The sequence below is a fragment of the Botrytis deweyae genome (genome assembly GCF_014898535.1).
Source record: "Botrytis deweyae strain B1 chromosome Unknown BDEW_025, whole genome shotgun sequence".
NCBI lineage: Eukaryota > Fungi > Ascomycota > Leotiomycetes > Helotiales > Sclerotiniaceae > Botrytis > Botrytis deweyae.
This window is the reverse complement of record NW_024066232.1, coordinates 174123-193943: the sequence shown is the minus strand read 5'-3', so window position 1 is coordinate 193943 and position 19821 is coordinate 174123. Positions and strand designations below refer to the sequence as shown.

The window sequence follows — 19821 nt, the reverse complement described above, 5'->3', positions numbered from 1 at the left end:
TCCTAGAAAGCTCCAAGCATTGACCAATAAGATCACATCGGTAGAAACGTGTTAGAGAGTGGGGCCCATCTCATCTCATTTATGAATTCAGCCCAGAAGAAAGTAAATGTGAAGGTTAGGTAACTTTCTGAATGATCTTCCAATGCACCTTCCAGCTTTCTTCATAATTTCACAACTTCCGAATCAGTGAAAGAGTTTTCGCTCACGGAGTCTACAAGATCAAGTACGAATCACTGCCACCAAGAAGACGACTTTGTAAAGCGACGTTACTTGTACCATCTTGTAATACGGTTTTCAGTCGAAACAAGTAATCGGGTGTCTTAAACTTTTGATCCTTATCGTCATACCTCATACACACAATCCGCAAGCAAAATCTCATTCTACTCAAGATGTCGAGTCAACCACTCCTTCAAACTGCGCCTGGTTAGTCCTTTCAATTCCCATCTCTCCAAGGAAGTTCCGCACAATGCATACGCTTCAAGCTCCCGCAAGCTCCAACTTTTTTCCATCTATCCCCAACTCCAATTCCACTCTTCAACTCTCACCCAGCCTCCTCAAACTAACCTCTCCCCCCTCACAGGAAAACGCATCGCCCTCCCCACGCGCGTCGAACCCAAAGTCTTCTTCGCCAACGAGCGCACCTTTCTCTCCTGGCTCAACTTCACCGTCATCCTCGGCGCTCTCGCAATCGGCATGTTGAATTTTGGCGATCGTCCCGCCTTCATCTCCGCTTCCATCTTCACAGTCATCTCCATGTTGACAATGGGGTATGCGTTGTACACGTACCATTGGCGTGCGAAGAGTATCAGGTTGAGAGGACAAGGAGGATTTGATGATCGGGTTGGTCCGACTGTGTTGGCTTTGGTCTTGTTGGTGGCAGTGGTGGTGAACTTTATTTTGAGAATTGTCTATGGAAGGGATTGAATAGGAGGAGAGCAGAGAAAGATGGAGGGGAAGTGAGAATTATGAGAAGGGGAGAAGCTTATAGTTGTGGTTGGAAAGGGGATAGATAGTGAGGGAGTTGAGCAAGCGAGAATACGGGGGGGACGATGGGATGAGAGTCGATGACGCATTACTGATGAAGGAGAGCGTCGCAGTTGGGAGTTGATATATGATTATCACTGCCAGACCAGCAGTATATCAACTGCATGCAAGTATATTGGACTTTCGCAGGAACATGTAGTTAGTTATTGAACTGAGAGCGAGCTTATTTAGATTGGGAAAGCTGGAAGTAATTACATCACTAAATAGTGATGACTAGTCGTAGCTGGTCGTAGCTGTCATGTCATATATATGTATTTATATTTTTGGGTTTGAATTAGCACGGTGGGCTAAAGCTTCTATCTCATGTATTGGTGCATCGCTGAGTGTGCACTGATTTGTATGCAGTCCCGCTGATATTACTACCATCTTGCTACCCTTGAAAGCAAGTATTGGGGTATCTCCATCTATAAATATTTCTTCCCGGGTCCATTAAACGCCAAGTCCCTTTTCAATTACGTTCCATCCATTCGTTCGTAGTATAATACGCTCTCGCTCTCTCTTCTAGCTATGCGATAGCTCGATCAAGTTAAGGCATTAGTTTGCTCTCTAAAAATTTAGATTAGTTACCATACATTGCGAATGCGGGTCAGATGAAGCCGTTATACATACCCATACATCTTCTTCAAGCTTTCGATTCTAACTCGAGACAGATAGAGAGTAAACGTAGGCACAGCTCGAATCTTAGGTCTATTTTCTGCTTCGAGTGCTCTCTCGAAGGGAGTTTTCATGGTCTCGAAAGCTTCCTCCTCCTCTTCGTCTCCCCCGTCCTTCATCTCTGTATCTCCATCTTTCTCGTCTGCAGTCTTCTCAGCTTCTGCAGTATTACTTGGGATGGTAGCAGTTAACTCTCCAACAACATTATATTGAAACCACTTCGCGCCAGTCTTCGCCAGTTCCCGCTTAGCTATCTCTGCAATAGTAATGAGTTTGCCCGCGACAGGTGCTTTGGCAGATAAAAGCACGACGTGGGGTGCTGGATCCGAGAAGGAAAAGGTACTGAGGATCGAGAGGATACGCGAGGCTTTCTTTTGGATCTGCGAGGAGGAAAGGATGGACAATTCGGTTGTTCGGTGGGTGTGAGTTAGATCATGAGGGGCAGGGATTTGACGCTGCCCTCCGAGTTTGGAGGGTGCTGAGGTGACTGGGGCGGAGGAGGAAGCGTCATTCTGTACTCGATCTTGAGCGTCGGGAGCAACAGAAGGAGATTGATGAGAAGATAACTTGGCAACGGTTGGAGTTGCTCTTGCTTTTTTCGAGGGCCGATCTTGTTCCTGAAAGATGGAGGGGAAATTTCCTTTGTCTCTTGAGGCACCCTCTGCTAGTTCGCGTTTGCGCTTTTGATTCTCTCGAAAATCATGCCCCGCTTCGCCTCTGCGAGCTGCGCCCTTGGTTCGTGCCATTTTGTCCTTGCCGGTATTGGGGTTTGAAGTCGTGCTGTGTTATATCTTTGAGTATGACGATTGAGGTGGTGAACGTTCCAAGCTCGCAAGATGAGAAAAAGTATGGTAGCTTGGAGATATAGTCAAGGGATGAATGTGTCAGGTTCGCTAATGGAATGAAAACAAACCATGTAATAAAGAGTGAAGATATTATTTGTTTACCTTTCGAGAGAAGACTCTGGAAATATCACCTCGACATCTTGAGAGAACTCAAATTGAAGCATTATCCAGCCTTGGGTAAATTTTGGGCAGCGTTTGGAGAGCATCGGAGGTCGGAAGATTTTAATGAACCAATCAAAAGTCTAGAGTTGAGCATTTCACTCGCAGTCTAGCAGAGCGGCCGCATCCGCCGCGTCTTCATAGTTTCTAGACCCAGAGAGACTTCTCAATAGAAATAAATTCCCGTCAGTCATTCATAGCATATTGAAACTTATCAATTATGTTGTATTCCTTCATCCCTTCATCCCGTCATCTCTTCATCTTCATCATACAAAGTGCTGACAAGAATCTTCTTTGTACAGGAACCCGAAATTCATCGGGAAGTCCACAACTGTTTGTCCTGCAGATGTTGTAGAATCGTCCTGCAAGGCTAGACAAAATATCCCGATTCGTTGGGTTCGCAGTGACATTGTCCTGTCATGAAGAGGCGCATCATTTCTTCACACCGAGTATTACATGGATAAAAGCTATAGATTAGTTTGCTCTTTATCATCATCGGCGCTTGGTCAATATTGAATAGATAAGCACTTAAGCTTTCCCCCCTCATCAAAAAGACGAGTGGGGGTATTCTCACGGCATTGTCTCATGGATCAATTACTCCCGTTTCATATCTATAGCCTCGAAACCCTTATCTGTGTATGTTGTATGTTTACAAAAGTCTCGAATGTTTTCTCTTTCTATTGCTCTTTTGTTTCGTTTCGTTTTGTTGTGTGTTTAAGGCTACGCAAATGTCACTGTCACAAGCCTTGTGCATATCTGCCGGTACATGGTGTACAGTATCAAGCACGATGCAGGAAGGCATTACGAACGATTCCCCATGGGACCAAAAATGCGCAGCCTCCCGAAGAGGTTGATGTTCGATACACATCTAATAAAATCAAACAAGGGTGGTTGCCCAAGATAGTCTCAGATACAGCCGTTTGACTGGACCTTTCGGGAGCATCCACGCCTCTTTGCCCTGGTCTTAATTAAATCGTCAAGCCTGGACGAGCCAATATCAAGAAAAACGAGGACGCAAAGTAAGCAAAGAGTGTGTGGTCGTATCGGATATCTATTTGAGAAGTTTCTACGATATGATAGGAATGTAGGTTTATCCACGCGGCCTTCTTTCTTGTCTATTCGGGGATTCATGGGATTATTGCCAAAGGACCTTTTGTAGACAACGCACGGTTGTTAATGAAATGATTCTAATTTTGATATAAATCTGGGGCAGCCTTTTCAATATCCTTGGCTTACACTATTAGCATATGGTCGAGAACTTTATGAGTCAGTTTTAGAATAGTGGAAAAGTAACCCCCCTCCAAAGCTCAAAATGAACTAGGTTCAAGTACGTATGAAGTGTATACGCATTAAGCAGCGACCGAGTACGTGAATGATATGTAGACATATTGATGAAGTGGAAATGGCTTCAACACCGCAACATACATAAGAAACACATCACACCTAGTGGATTCCTCCCTTCATTTATATACCTAGGAGGTCGATTTCACATGTGCTTCACCTCTACTTCCTCTCCCCTTTTTCCATGTATGATCTACTTTTGGCATCATGCGATACATGGATGAAGTAGTACATCCCTCTTATTACCCATACATTTCGTGGGTCCAACATCTTGCATACGAAGATGGACATTGTCAAAAATGGGTCGTCCATGGAATCAAAGAAGGGATCGAGAATAGAAGATTATCCTTGAATAGCTTAGGTTGAAAGTACAATGGGCAGTAACCGGGATTACTTATCTTCATACCCAATGATGTTTCTTTATTTGTTCATTCCAAGATATTCCCCAAGCAATAATCAGACTCTAATCCCCGTCGTCATCCTTGCCACTCGGATTGTAATGTCGCATAAAAAAACGACGCTTAAATTAATTAATTATACACGGGCATTACGGGTGGTAGTCTGGGAGACATGGTGAGCATTATTCTTTTTATGGGTCCGCTGGGAACGAATTGGCTTGTTTGGAGCGAAGGTTGAATTGTATGGAGTGAGTGAGAGAGAGTTGAGTGATGGATGAGTGATGGATCATGGATGGATGGAGGGATGGAGTGATGAGCGATGAGTGATAATCGAAATGGAAAAAGAAAAGAGGGTCTTTGACCTCTTCCAGTGTAATCCGACTTCCCTACCTAGGTAGTCGAGGAGTAAGTAGTAGGTCGTAGTAGGTCGTAGTAGGTAATAGGTAATAGGTATGCAACAACACTTTTCCAACTTCAACCACTCAGCCAGGAATGAAAAGTTAGAAGTCTCATAGGCTTTCCCGTCCGTCCCTGATTAACGATTCTCTCTAGGTAATAAACAAACAAGCACTGATTCTTTGAATTTCTTATTATTCTAAGCCACCAACGAACACTTCTTCAACTTTTACCAAACACCTTTTGGATTTTATTTATCGTACAGATTGGAAAAATACCATTTACATCTATCTATCTTCCAGCTTTCAACCCCCCAAACAAGCAAGCAAGCAAGCAAGCAAGCAAAAAACAAGCAAAAAAGCAGCAAAACCAAACCACCACACCGTACTACAATATCTTACTCCGGATTTCCAACAATACTCCCCATCCCATACAATACTACGGATACGATACGGAGTGTACTCAACGAAACATATTGAAAACAAGTTACAACCTCATTTCTTCGCCATTCATATACGTACGACGTGATTTTATAAAATACCTTTTTTTATCATTCACTCTTCGACGTTCTTCTCTGTTATTTTACTTCAAGTGTTTTATTCTATTTGGAAATTCATTTGTAACAACAGAACCCAAAGCCAAGGAAACGAACCAAAATCATTCGACTTTCCCTTTCCCGCCGCTTTGTTTTACCTATCTATCGACCTGCCTAGGTATACTTGTTGTATTGTACTGTACCTACCTACGTACGTACCTACTTCTTTTACCGCTTGTCTGTTTCGACATACGACATACGACATACCGGTACCATCCATCACTTCATTCACACTTCTTATTACTTCATTTATTGTTAGAGAGTGCAAGGGCCATCTCACCATTCACCCATCCACTCATTCATTCATCGATTCATCCATCCACCCATCCACCCATCTATCCACTCACCCACTCAACCACTCGAGCCACTCTCCCCACCACACCCGTTGATTAATAAGTGTACACCACTACCACTACCACCACCAAAATCACTCACGTACCAACGAAAGCAAACGAAAGAACCAAGGAACGAATCAACGAGCCAACGAACAATCAATCGACTCTTATCGCCTCGTTCACGGCTCTTACCTACTTTGTCCATTTCATTATTTATCACCTTACTAGACACCGACCACCATCCACCCACTCCACCAGCCGACCTTACCTACTTTTATCCAAAATCAATACGTCAACTCCTTTCAAATTCCTAATATCCCTCCCTCTCGCTCAACGCACCCCCCATTGGAACTTCGCATCTCTCATACCTTACGACCGACCTTACTTACTACATACCTTTTTACTACCTACGGTCGCAACATTTCAATCAAAGACAAACCTTTCTACCCAACGACCACCACAACATAACTTTCCCTTCAAATTCAAATTCAAATTCAAATTCAAATTCAATCACGACAAAGCCAAAAATTCATACGGCATAATTTCAATTCTCACGCCAATCCTTCTTTTTATTTTACAATTTATTTTACACAACAATAAACTCTTGTAATTGATTTCAATTTTCGACCTGGCTTGTACATCTTATTAGACTTTCATTCCGTCACTTTTAGGGAGGTCCTTATCATAGCATCGACGTCAGTTCGCAAAGCTTTGCGCTTCAACCACCAGTGAATTTTGACTTTTAGTTCAACCATATTTTATAGCGCAAACTAGCCAACTATCAGCGCATTAAATCACCCGTTCAACAAAAGTAGTGCCCGGTCGCACATTCACTTAAATATCGCACTTTCCTCCTTCCCATTTATATGCGAATGTTTCGCCTGCCATCTTGGATCTCCGAATCCAGGGGTTGCGATCAAGTGTTAGATGGAGAAGTAAAATATAACATGGCAAACGCCGGTCTTTACGAATGCGCAAGTCCTACGAAACGAAAGAGAAGTAGTAGTCCGAACGCTCCGATACCCATCTTAACAAACACTCCATCGACGACGACGACGACGACTACCACAACATCTCAAGAAGTAAAACGGAGGAAGCGCGAAATGTCGGAGCAAGGCTGTCGGTCGCCTTCGTCGGCTGAAGATGTTGTAATGACGGATAATCAAGAACAGGCCGTCGATCTAGGTTTGGTTCGAGAAACAATCGAATCTCAACTCAGCCTCGAGATTCTCATGAAGCATAACGAGTTGCGCCTAATCGAAACAGAACTAGCAAAATGTCAAGTCTCTCTGGAACAGTTACGTCGCGCTCACTTGATACCATTCCCAGGCATACAAGGAGCGGAAGCGGAAGCTTCTTCCGAGTCGATGGTTAACGTTAGTACTGGTACGGGTCCAGCAGTCTGGAGTGGCGACAAAGTTCCCAAATGGGCTCCGCCGTATGGAATTACCGAAGGACCCTACACAAGACATTGGGCAAAATGGTTAATTCCCGACCCTGCTTTTGATGGTATTGATATTGTTGATTCACGTGCAGGTCCGGGGAGGCCACGCGCTGGCAAGTCGATACCAGAAGGAAGAGCTACTAGAAATAGTATCGCTGAAGGAGGTAATGTCTCATCTAAATCGAGATCTCGTGGATCTCACAGTTTGCAATCTCTTTCCACCGGTCATATTCAACCAAAGAAGTCTGGACCATGTATTCTCAAGCGGAGTGATGGTAAAACTGTGAAGCTTGTCTGCTTGGATTGCAATCGCGAAGATTTCTCCAGTACTCAAGGTTTTATCAATCATTGTCGCATTGCTCATCGTCGTGAATTCAAGAGTCATGAAGAAGCTGCTCAGACTAGCGGACATGTTATCGAAGTCGATGAAGCTGGTGCAGCTCCTGTTTTGGAGAAGAGTCCAAGTGCACCACCAACTAGAGATCCTGTTCATCCTCTCGTTAAAAGTGCGCCTGTCGATAAAGAAGCCTATACTGCTCTTCGGTCTCGCATCGAAGATTCTATGAATCTATATCTCCAAGGCAGGCTCCCTGGTGTGACTTCGATTCCTGGAAGTGCAACGTCATCACCACAAAAGCAACCCGTTGTGAAACCCAAAGTGCAACCTCCAAGGGAAAATTTCAAACCATCAACCGCCACACCTCATCTTTCCGAGTTACTGAAAAGCAGAGGCTTTGGTGGTGATCTTGATGAAATCGTTGGTGATGCGAAAACACGTATTGATATGGATGAACTTTTAGCATCTGAGGAGGAATCTTCTGATGATGAAGTGACTGAAGAATCAACTGCTGCTATACCTTCACGCCGTCCTGGTGGCTTTGATGGTTCAGTAGATACACCAATGACTGGTATGCGTATCCCAGCTCGGGCTACCATGTCACCAGCATATTTTGGTAGACCTACAAGCAGCAAAGGTATGGAGGCTTCCGGGAGACCTGGACAAGCTCATATCTCGCCTCGTCTAACTTTCGCTACCCTCAATACTTCTATGCCTGTATCGGAAACCAGAAATAACCGCCCGCAGCCTATCAATACTCGAGATCACGATCATGATGGAGATACTGATATGGGCATCCCCGATACATCTTCCATCATTGACCTAAGTCCAAACACGGTTGTTAGTAACAACGCTCCAAGTCTTGTTAGTGATGATGGTGAATACGACGAAGGTGATGATGATGCAGAGAGTGTATCATCAGGAGATGCTGACGAGGGTAGTGATGTCGCCGAAATCGATATCGAGGATGGAGACACCGAGAAAGTCGTCAGAGGAGCGGTGTTAGGGAGGAGTCAGGATCGCACCAAGAAAGATGATAAACATGTTACGTTCGTGAGAGAGGTTCCTGACGCCAATGGAACAAATAAGAAAGTGAGGCCGAGACAAGGATAGGGCAAGAATTAGGATGAGAATGGAATGGAATGAATAGCGAGCGTTGTATTCTTTGGTCATAACTGGTGATAGACATTTTTTTTTCATGGTGTGAATGATGGACTTGAAGTTTTTGACCTTTTTTCTTTCTTTTTTTTCTTCTTTTATCGGCAAGCGCTTTCTTCTCTACTCTTTATTTTATGATATTGCTTTTTCCCCCCCCTTCTACAGTTTTACAATTGGGGATGATGAGAAGTGAGGAGGATTACGATAGGATGGATTGGGTTAGGTTAGGTTGGGTTGGGTGGGAATGGGATTGATGAAATGAAACACGGTACTTTTCATGTGTATTGCGTATTGCATATTACAATTACAATTACAATGGCATTCGTTGAGTTTTGAGGGGTTATAGATATTAGGGTGGAGGTGTGGGGGTGGAGGAGGGGGAGGGGGAGGGTTTGATATGATTTGATGTGATGGGATGTGATGTGATGGGATGGGATTGAGGGAGGAGGGAAGGAGATTATTTTCATGAAAAGGAGAGGGGTTATGTGGTTATGGGGAATGGGGAATGAGGTGGGATGGAATGGGATGGAGGGAGGGTGCTTTATGATGGAGATAGGTATATTATAATAAAAATAATACATACATATATACATACACATATATATATTGATGAATTGAAGTGAAGTGAATTGAAATGAAATGAAATGAAATGATTAATAGATTTGAGATGGTGGGTTGTATACATAGATAGGTATGTGTATATGTACCTTAGTAGGGGTCGCTGGTTTTTTATATAAGTCGGGTACTCTACTTTCAGGCCACCCCCTTTTTGGGCTACCCTTTTATACCAAAAATCATTTTTTTTGGTTTATTGATATCTTTATCAAGATATCATATAATTTGATAAAAATTTACACATGTATATTTCAAATCGTTTTAAGCTTATTCTGAAATTTTTAGATTTTTTAGATTTTTCTATATTGAAATCTAGAGTTTTAAAATATCGATTTTTTTAATTTTTGTGGAAATTATATATAAATTTAAAACTATTATAAAATCTTTAATAATTTTTTAATAATAATTATTAGAAGAAATCTGTATATATTTTTAAAAGTTTTAAACTCAAATCTATATAGAAATTCAAAAAAAAATCAAAAAATCAATAGATATAGAGATATAGTATATAGTGAGTTTAGAGTAGTATAAATAATCTCTATCATTTTGAGGATACTTCTTTAAATATTTATTTATAAGAAATTTTCTTTTTTTCCTGAATCTATTAAGTTAATATACTATAAATTTATAATAAAATTGTATAGTTTATTTTTGGTAATTTTTATTAGAAAGAGAAAAGACGTATAGAGTAGGTAGATTATTAGTATTAAGTGTAGTACGTATTCTCTTGAAAGCTATATATAATCCAGTTGAGTATATCAACCAAAGTGATTACCTAATACGCCTAATGCGTTTAGCCCGCTTTCTGAAAGTTATTAAAGATTTTATATTGAATTTCTTTTCGTATCTAGATATTAACTTTGCTACTATAGAGTAGATATCTTATTTATCTTTCTAGGAAAGACTAGCTCTGGGGTTTGGATAAGGGGTTTCTTAAAGGAGGTATGTGTGTGATTTATTATTATGCGTTTAGGAATCTATATAATCTTTTGGGGAAAAAATCAAAGTTAGTAGAATGCCTTACTGGGATGAGAATCTTTTGTATTTGATTTTGGTAGTAAATTCAACGAGTGATTGCTTGGAAGCATGTACACTAGCATCGATATTTACTACTAGCACAATTAATGATGCTTAACCAATTCATAATGAAGTTCCTGAAGAACGACTTTCTTTTTGATGTCCACCGGTGCCTCGCTTGTCAATAAGTGAGTGTTGTATCCCCAGATCTTGTACATGTGAGGTTTTTTTGGATTTTTAAGCTGATATAGGTACACAGCTATGTGCCAAATAGTCTTCTTGCATCTCAAAGGTTTGAATCACTTTCATCGGGTGCGGAGCTGAATCCTGGAGGGAGATGTATGTATGGAGTTGGGGGTCTTTGTTCTTTTTGAGTTGAGTTGGACATTGGATTGTGGGATGTATAAAGGAAGTCAACAGGTAGGAGGAAAGGGGGAGCTTGGGAAGGTTGAGGAGAGGATGGGATGGAACGAAAAGGTTGTTAGAGAAGGAGAATGAGTGTATTGGAGTTGTTATTGTTACTAATGTGTCTTGAGAGTCGAAGAAGTATGTGGGAGATTGATGAGTGGGGGGTATGGAAGATAAGGAGGAGATTGAGAGAAGAGGAGGTAGAGAGAAGAGGAGGTAGAGAGAAGAGGAGGTAGAGAGAAGAGGAGGTAGAGAAGAGGAGGTAGAGAGAAGAGAAAATAGAGAGAAGAGAAGGTAAAAAGAAGAGGAGGTAGAGAGAAAAGAAGATAGAAAGAAGAAGAGATAGAGAGAAGAGGAGGTAGAAAAAAGAGAAGATAAAAAGAAAAAGAGATAGAGAAAAAAGTAGGTAGAAAGAAAAGAAGATAGAGAGAAAAGGAAATAAAGAGAAGAGGAGGTTGAGAGAAGAGGAGGTAGAGAGACAGGTAAGAGAGATGAATGAACTTATGTAGAAAGAAAAAAGTTTACCACAAAAATCAAGCCTCTTATAATTTCCCAGAAACACAATCAAAATAGGAACCAAAAATCACTTTAATTCACAAAAGACCAAAAACTCGAAGCAGAAGCTTGTAAGTAATACCCGGGCCCAGGCAATCTTATATTCTATCTAAACTGCAAGCGATTTCCATGTATCCAGTACATGAGAAAAGCTCTAACTTCTAACTCTATCATATCCCATCCCAAACACACAAATGAAAACAATGACACATAAAAAGGAAATCTATCATACAACATCCTCCGATCACCAACTCTTTGCTCAGTTTCTCAGTTCGCATTTCGTACTTTCTTTCTTGTAGCTGAGAGATGGGGAATTTGGATTGTCGTTGTTGTCGTTGTCGTTGCGAGAAGAGAAGAGAAGAAGTGCAAGGAAAATAGTTAAATCTCCTCGAGTTCATTCAGACTCTAAGATCGAAATTCCCCACCCCTGAAATCCAAATCAAGACAGAAAAGAGATCATCCACATCAAAACCTTAAATCCAAACACATCCTGTACCCTTTTGACCGCAAACAAGCTAAATCACAGATCACAATTAGCCATCTTCTTTCACTCCAATCGTATACATCACAAAAGCAAGAAAACAGGAAATACTTACCACTTGCTTATAAGCCATTTCGGGACACATAACCACATCACAATCTCCAGATTGTCCGAAGCAGCGACAATTGGTTTGTCCGACTACTTTGCCATTGTTGCAGAATCCAACGACGTTACCGCAAGAGCAGGAGGTGGCACAATCGTTGCCGCGAGAATCGAGGGTGTTGGTGTTGGGACTTGAGGGCATGGCGAGGGTGTTGGTGAGGAAGAGGGCGAGGAGTGGGAAGGTGATGGTGGAGAATTGCATTTTGATGGTTTTGGGTGGTGGTAATTGTTGTGTGGTGGTGAAGATATTGGAAGTCTGTTGTGGATTGGATTGAATCTTGTTATTGATGATGATGTTGATGTTGATGATGTAGAAAGTAATTCCGACAGTTTCATCTCAGCACTTATATACATTTCCATCTCATCTCGAACCTTTCAATCATCACATACAACTTACAACATACAGTATCCATCGACACGATACTATTCTCCTCAACAACACAATCCTCACAGCTAAGCCAGACCCGCGATGACAGGATCGGGAATTCGTAAAACTCCCATCTCCAATGTACGTAGCTACGTACCGATTTGGATTTCTCCGAATCATCTTTCCGCTGTCTGCGTGCATGGCCGAGCATGCTTTTACACAATCCATGAGCCGCAACTTCGTACTGCTTATCGTGTAAGTTGTTCTGGGCTTTCACGTACATGCGGTCGATTCCCTCGACCTCGTGATGAGGTTGTTCATTTGGTCTTGGTCTTGTAAGATTACGATACAATGCGAACATAACGTGACATATATTTCGAAACTCGCAAGGAGGAATTCCACCAGCGCTTACTGAAGAAGCGCTTTACGGGCAACCCGTCAAGCTGTTTTGATCTTTTTGATGGTGGGCAATCGGCGATGACGGTTTAAACGTTGTTAATATTTCTTCTGAGATTGCTGTAGATATCAATGGTCGGGAAATAATATCATAGTTCTCAACCGACTCCTCTCATCCCCCAAAGTCACATCAATTCCACCGAACCAACCCCATGGAAAGCATTCGCTAGTCCCACTCCTGTAAATTTAGCGTTGAGATCTCAATTGCAATTAACTCGTAGGAAACATCTAGATGACACCGAGACCTCCATTCCGTGCAATAATGTGCATCCGCATCCACTATTGCATAACTACCACTCCGCCCATTGAAACTCGTGGGAATTAAGGGATATTCCCCGCGACCCAAACCAGCTGGCGAACTATCGCAAGCGCTGAGCCCGAGTTCCCGGATTACCGCCAGGATCTGAGTGTGGATTGGGGAACGGGGTTTGTTTGGTCGGCTAGTGGGCGCTTAGAGATTCTTCGTTGATGATGACAATGGACAGGTTAGTAAGACGGGAAATTGGGAATGGGGATGTAGGGCTGGAAATAAGGTTGATTTTTAACTATGCGAAATACGAGGCTGGTGAGCTTACATTTAAGGTTAATTGAGAACGGGTAGATGAATGGATGGATGGATGTGGGGAGTTTTCCTTGGCTTGTTCGTAGATGTGGATGTTTGGCGGCTAATTTTACATGATGCTAAGATGATTGATATGGAAGGTGTACTCTGTTATGGGAAAGCGTGGAAGAGTGGTGCTAGAAGGTTTATTGAGATGGGGAGATCCATTGGAAGAATTGAGTCAATTTTAGGTTTGTGGAGATATTGATGTGAGGAGGTTGACGTTTTTCGGCTATCATGTACATGCGTGTGTCAATTTCCAAGACCAGAAATCCACGGCAGCAGAAACGCCCGCAAGGCTCACAGATATGTATCACTCTCTAGGTGTGGTAGCATGTAAATACGAGGAGGAAAACAAAATTCGATCCCTGATGTAAATGCAAAATAGCTCCGACTAGCTTTAGTTCACTCCTAGATACTATTTACTATTTCATAACACTACATATTCAAGAGCTGTAGATACCACAAACTATGATACGGTTTCTTTCCGCATTCGAATTTGAGTAAAACCCAAATGTATTCGTTAAACCACAACTTCCCGCCCCCAAAAAACCAAGTATCTTGATAGCCATGCTGTGGCGTATACGACTCCTACTTCAAACTCTAATCCATAATAACTAGTCCATATGATCTCCAGCGGGAATTTCCTTGGCTTTGCGTGATAGACCTTCATCCAACCCACCACTTCCAGAAATCCCACCCAACATCTTTGATATTCGCACAACTACACCTGGGGTAAATGAATGTTAGATTTAGCTCTAAAACTAAGGTATTGATCATTTCTGGGCTTTCTATTTCTCCACTTTTGAGCCTGATGGAAGGGAGTGGGGGCATCTTGAGGTTTAAGTTCCTATACTGGATGTTGGGGGAAGTCGAAATAAGCGCTACGTTTATGATCACTCCTGCTCGAGCTTCTAGAACGAATGCACATATCCACTTTTGTTGTAATAGGAATTATTCGATGGGGTTTTTTCTATTAGCTGTATGTATATATGAAGTTGGGAGTAAACATCTGCGATGCGACATCTATTGATAGCTTGACTTATTTTGTCATAGTACTCCATTTACTCCTTACTCTTTACTTTTCATTCTATGTCACGGCTTTGTATAGATCTGTGTTTTTGAACCTTCATACCTATCCACATCTTTACTGATGATAATTTATCATGAATAATAGTTTTCAAAGTTGACTAACCCTCCCATTTCACGGGGTATTTCCTTTTTGAACCTTCAGTGTCACCAAGTGCTCTATCTCGTCACCTCTCACCTCTTATATTCATTCATCCCCTTACTCCTCCCCCCCCTCTTTTTCACCACTCTCCTCACCAGAAACTTCCCTCTCACCTGAGAGAATGCTCCTCCATAACTATCTATTTCTTGTTTAGTGCAGAGATAATAAAAAACGTAAAGAATCACAGAATCACACTACAACACGCTTGAGAAATTTAAACTCATCAATTAAGGCTTTCACTTGGTTCAAGCACGATATTCTCTAGAAATATTTGATGTCTGATTGCCATGAGTAATTTGATGACAAGCGAATACAAAATGTAATCTTCTTCTCTAATTCCAATATCTTTTCCCGAACCTAAGATATCTTTCCATTTCACAGTAGCGCATCAAAATTTTATCACCCATGTTGAAAATCTTCTATGCTGTTGAGTATTCTTCAGAAAATAAATATTGTACTTGTACAACTCCAGTACAGGATTGAGGAGCATCGAGGATATAGAGTATATATATAAGCAGGGAGTGACTTAGCAATTAGCGAGGAGCCGATTTCTCTTGACAAGCAAAGCGGGATAATGAGCAAGAGATTGAGTATAGAAATTCATAAGATAGAAATTCAAGCCTCGATAAAATAAACCAGTATATTCATAGTCCGAGTCGTGGAGAATTTTCAACTGTACAAAGGAGATCCATAATGCTCCACCCGTAGTTCTTCCCGAATTTCATATCATGCAATGGAACCCTTTCTTGAGCCGGAGCAGCGGCTAGTTATTGGCAAAGAGAAAAACGCACGGCGTTGAGATGTATCTGAATTCTGCAAACCATAATATAGTGTACTTCCCACCCGAGAGATTGTAATGGGGAAAATGGAGATAGCGATGCAAAAGAAGTGAGAGGGACTAATATAAATAATCAAAAAGAAAGAGAGAAAAAGGGGGATAGTAAAATTCTCGTGACAAGTTTCCTAGGATGGAATTCCTAAACGTCATGTAAAAATGTTTGTCGAAACGTGCATACGCACTACTAATCTGATAATTCCTTCATATGAATTCCTCGATTAATGATGAGTTCCTTTAAACGTCAGTTCTCAGTTCCTGTCCATTAAGTAAATACCAACACCTCTCCATTCATCATCCACACTCCACCCACCTCTTCCCCTTCCATCATTCCAATACAACACACAAACTCCAATCACATCAGATCAGATCAACAACAAACCAGCAACCGTCCCCCCACACAAAAAAAGATGAATTCCTCCAAAAGCGTTCGAATGAGAGAAAAACATAGGCGGAGAAAAAATATCATTATGCAGATGAGGAGAAGCTTGAGATTAGTGCATATGAACATTTTCTTGTTTGAGGGTGGAATTAGATAGCCAGGCGGGCAGGTGATAAGGTTTGGAGGTTTGGCGTGGTGTTCGGGATGAGTAGTTTTGATATTCAATACTTAATGGTTATATGAATGAAGTGATGATATGTGATATACAATATAGAACTAGATAATAGACATTTTTTTTTTACGACGAAGACTGGAGACTAGATGAAATACATATACACATACATCTCAAATTCTCCCCTTCGAACCTCAACCCGACGTATCGGGTTGATTCTAGAAGCCTATTGGTCTGAGACATATGGTGACTGAGTATAGCTACATATAACACAATTTTTTTTTGAGGGTTTGAGAATTGAGACGGCTGAGATGCTTGTCTCAAACTTGGATATGAGAGATGAATATTCAGGATGGGTATACTATCGTATCACGCTAGAAGATTCGATGGGAGGTCAAGATACTCAGAGCGCTAGTTGGTAGGCCATGTTTGCTATTGTCTTTCTTTCGAAAGATATTGGGATCTCATGGGACAGAACGAACTCGTCGAAGTGACAGGTTAAACTTTCAAACTTCTAAACATTTGTGGTTTGCCGAAAGAGATTGGTAATTTCAATTCTAGAAAACTGGTCAGAAATGCTCAATTCTGTATGTGTATTGTACGCACTGAAATATTGATGATGGTGATGATGACGATGATAGACATGAAAGATCAACGGAATAAGCGAGAGACGAACGTAATGTATCTGGGAAATGGTGTTCTACTGTTTGTAACGCACGAAATAGATATTGAATCCCGTTGCAAGCCAGAATTGAATCATCAAAATGAAATCTCTCATACAATTTCAATAACGCCTATCTATGAAATGGTCCAATTTATCCCTCGCTCCATCGTGACTTGCTCCAAGAATTGATAGGCTTGCCAACTCCAAGTATAAGATCATAACACATCTTCAAACTTGTGACTTTCCCAGAAACAGGAGGTCAAACAGCATATCTGTCTGTCTTACTACCAATTGGCGAACCCGTTCGGCACTCTGATACCGCGTGAGTTGTCTCATTTCGACGACCCATGTTTTTCTTGCGGATTCCTTAAATTTGTCAGCACAGATGAAGTCAAACAATCCAGGTGATCAAGGGTAGCATCGTACCCAGCATAATAATCTCGCACAATAACGCTCGCCTCCGAATCCATCATAATATGCCAGTTGTGACTTTCGACTTCCCATGGCATACTTTCGAGTCCGTGATGCATATTGCACAAAGCGCTGTGCGTAAGACGAGTTTTTGATTTTATCCAGGTCCCTTCTGGAATCTCAGAACGTTGCCATGTTTCCTTCGCTCGCTGATCTAAATCCTTAAGATGATCAAGGCATTCTTGGTAAGCTGTATGTGGAGGATTGAATTTGCGAAAAATGATTGCACAAATTGGAATTGTTGCGCCTCCGATAAAGGCCAATACATTTTGAAAAGCAACCATCTTTGTCAAAGGTGGACGATGGGTAATTTAACTCTGTGATTCTTGAAAAAATGGCGGATGATGGTTGCAGAGGATTAGAGACGAAGAGCCGGATAAGTTGATAAGAGTGAATGGTGTGAGATTTGATTTGCAGTCGTTACAAGTGCGTAGTACTAGTGATGGAAGGCAAAGATGGTGAGTTTAGTAAAGACTGCAAACCATGAAGATGAGATGCGATATATATGCAAAGATCGGGCTTTGACATGCGATTCCAATACGTGCCTCGATCGTCTCGAAGCCGAATATGCCAGTAGAATTGAGGCAAGACAGCTTCTCGAACCCCAGCTTCCCTCAAAAGATGTTGCTAGAACTGGTGTTTTGTTTGAATGAGGAGCTAACGCATCCTAGTGGGTGTTCCACCGACTTCTAGATTTGGAAAGAAAATGGAAATAGAAACACTAGTAGCCGAAAAACTCGATGGGCGAGAAAAAGACACAGCAGAAGAGGGAAAGATGAAGAATCAGAAGGTTAGCAATTCGATGAAGTAGTATGTGTGATAAAGAAAATGTCTGAAAGTGCTAGATAAGGAAGGGATAGTTGCTCCATATCCGTGCCGTTGACTGTTAGTCACGTTTCCACAAGAAAAGACTCATGAATTCCATTCAATTAACCATACCTACGGCCTGGCCCGCGCAATTCGATACCGGCATATCTCAAAGCTATACAAGAGGCAATTGCTTGATGGGAGAACCTGCTTGAATAAATAGAAACCTTGAAGTAAAACTCTCCATCTTACAAAACATAGACCGCCTCAGCTTTTCGTGACGTACAGTACATATGTATTGTAACGTCTTCTACATTTTTCATCAAAATGGATGTTAATATCTTCCTTGCCTGCCGAATCATTTATTGGTGGCAACATTTCGACATCCCCAAAGTTCTATTCTTTTTCTCTTGAAGCCAACTTGGTGGTTCCACATGGCAGAAACTTTTGAAATGTCTTCTTGTACCTGCCAGATTTCTTTTAGATGGAATAAGAGAATCGACACATTCCTTGATGTTCTCGAAAGATGGATTTGCTAGATATTGAAATACCTTCTTGACAGGCAAGACTAACACTGGACTTCCAAGTAGAGATGCTTCAGAGCTAGGGATTTTCTTTTACCTTCGATTCAATTCTCCCTTCTTCTAAAGATGGATTTCCTATGGTCGCACCGGGAGGTATCACGATGTAGTCCTTCGGTTGTTTGGAGAAAACTCCGTAGAGTTTCACATCATGATCATCCGCCTTGAGTTGATCAAGATCCATAGAACCACTCGATCCAACATTATTGACAGCATGAAACCCTGCCTGGAACTGGGTAGAGCACGAATGATGATACAATCTCACTCAGCGCGGGTGGTAACGGATGAAGGTGACTTGTCAAACGATTGTTATGCATATACCGGAAGCTCAGCGAAGTTTCCCCAGCTTTGTTGTTTTTCAGGGAAAAATTGGGTGCAGGGATTGCTATGACAGATGACACCACCCCCCACCAAAATCAAACGAACAAATTGTTGTCGAGATACTCGTATACTCGTATCAATCGATTAATGCCACTTTATCAATACATTTGTTTATTGAAAGATCAAAAAGAAAAGACTCACGATTGTATTCTGCCCGTGCAGAATGAATGACGATGAATGTTTGCACTGCCAAACCTACCTAAAGACGTAAGTAGAGGAAAGGAACAGATCGTAGCGATTGAGTTATCCAAAATGTACTAGGTATATCTGAGCGCGGCGTGGTCTATTCAGTTCTTCCGAAAGCTAAACAGTCAAAAGGGTCCACCCGGTGAACGGGTCCAGACTGCTCTCAAACGAAATGTGAATTAATTGATAAATGTAGGTTGGGAATTCCAATGACAAATATTGCTACCAGGTAGGTGGATAAGTTCAGAGCTTATCATAGGTACCAGTATCATAGTATGACCTTATGATAGATATCAATTGGTAGAACGCATATGACAAAATGTTCCAAGAACGTCGTAGCCGTCAGTAAGATCAGAATTGTAAAAACGAGATATGGTCTTACATGTATATATATTCGATTGTGGTTCTGAATAGCCACAGGTGTAATCATGATGTTCAAGCTTTCGAGGGTCTCGCTGTTTGAGCTTCTGAAGATACTCACTCGTCTATTATGGGTTAGATTGCCACTGGTGGGAGGATTTTCACCGTCACTATCATTGAAACCTTACCAGATACATTCGTTGTTATTGACTACCAATTAATTGATGGGGGCAAGCCCCCAAACCCCCATAGCTCGCTGCGCTCGAAGATTTGAGATTTCATTATGTGGTGTCTTGTGTGTAGTCGAGTGAGGGTCTGGTAGCTTTTCACGATGTTAACCTTAGCATCTTCGAATGGAATAAGATGCAGAAAGAGATGAATGC

At 41.6% G+C, this 19821-nt stretch overlaps 6 protein-coding genes across 6 annotated transcripts; 2 read left to right on the top strand and 4 right to left on the bottom strand.

The window, feature by feature from the left end:
* The first annotated feature begins 53 nt into the window (after nt 1-53).
* EAE98_008983 (uncharacterized protein) lies at nt 54-1319 on the top strand. Its single transcript, XM_038956604.1, has 2 exons — nt 54-423; nt 581-1319. The coding sequence occupies exons 1-2, from the start codon at nt 390-392 to the stop codon at nt 922-924; spliced, it is 378 nt and encodes a 125-aa protein (XP_038806974.1). The 5' UTR covers nt 54-389; the 3' UTR covers nt 925-1319.
* Nucleotides 1320-1565: 246 nt separating this feature from the next.
* Nucleotides 1566-2444, bottom strand: EAE98_008982 (uncharacterized protein; the record flags this gene model as incomplete). Its single annotated transcript, XM_038956603.1, has 2 exons — nt 1566-1590; nt 1654-2444. 2 exons carry the CDS (start codon nt 2442-2444, stop codon nt 1566-1568), a joined length of 816 nt encoding a protein of 271 aa, XP_038806973.1.
* Nucleotides 2445-6714: 4270 nt separating this feature from the next.
* EAE98_008981 (uncharacterized protein) lies at nt 6715-8661 on the top strand (the record flags this gene model as incomplete). The annotated part of the gene is made up of 1 exon (XM_038956602.1): nt 6715-8661. The coding sequence occupies one exon, from the start codon at nt 6715-6717 to the stop codon at nt 8659-8661; it is 1947 nt and encodes a 648-aa protein (XP_038806972.1).
* Nucleotides 8662-11393: 2732 nt separating this feature from the next.
* Nucleotides 11394-12146, bottom strand: EAE98_008980 (uncharacterized protein; the record flags this gene model as incomplete). Its single annotated transcript, XM_038956601.1, has 2 exons — nt 11394-11816; nt 11898-12146. 2 exons carry the CDS (start codon nt 12144-12146, stop codon nt 11775-11777), a joined length of 291 nt encoding a protein of 96 aa, XP_038806971.1. The 3' UTR covers nt 11394-11774.
* Nucleotides 12147-16984: 4838 nt separating this feature from the next.
* On the bottom strand, nt 16985-17407 carry EAE98_008979 (uncharacterized protein; the record flags this gene model as incomplete). Its single annotated transcript, XM_038956600.1, has 2 exons — nt 16985-17018; nt 17079-17407. The coding sequence occupies 2 exons, from the start codon at nt 17405-17407 to the stop codon at nt 16985-16987; spliced, it is 363 nt and encodes a 120-aa protein (XP_038806970.1).
* Nucleotides 17408-17780: 373 nt separating this feature from the next.
* EAE98_008978 (uncharacterized protein) lies at nt 17781-18308 on the bottom strand (the record flags this gene model as incomplete). Its single annotated transcript, XM_038956599.1, has 3 exons — nt 17781-17812; nt 18067-18137; nt 18217-18308. 3 exons carry the CDS (start codon nt 18306-18308, stop codon nt 17781-17783), a joined length of 195 nt encoding a protein of 64 aa, XP_038806969.1.
* Nucleotides 18309-19821: the final 1513 nt, after the last annotated feature.

Coding starts and splice junctions, on each gene's coding strand:
- EAE98_008983 (XM_038956604.1), top strand. CDS start 390: ATGTCGAGTCAACCACTCCTTCAAACTGCGCCTG. Junction 424..580: donor ACTCCTTCAAACTGCGCCTG/GTTAGTCCTTTC, acceptor CCCCCCTCACAG/GAAAACGCATCGCCCTCCCC.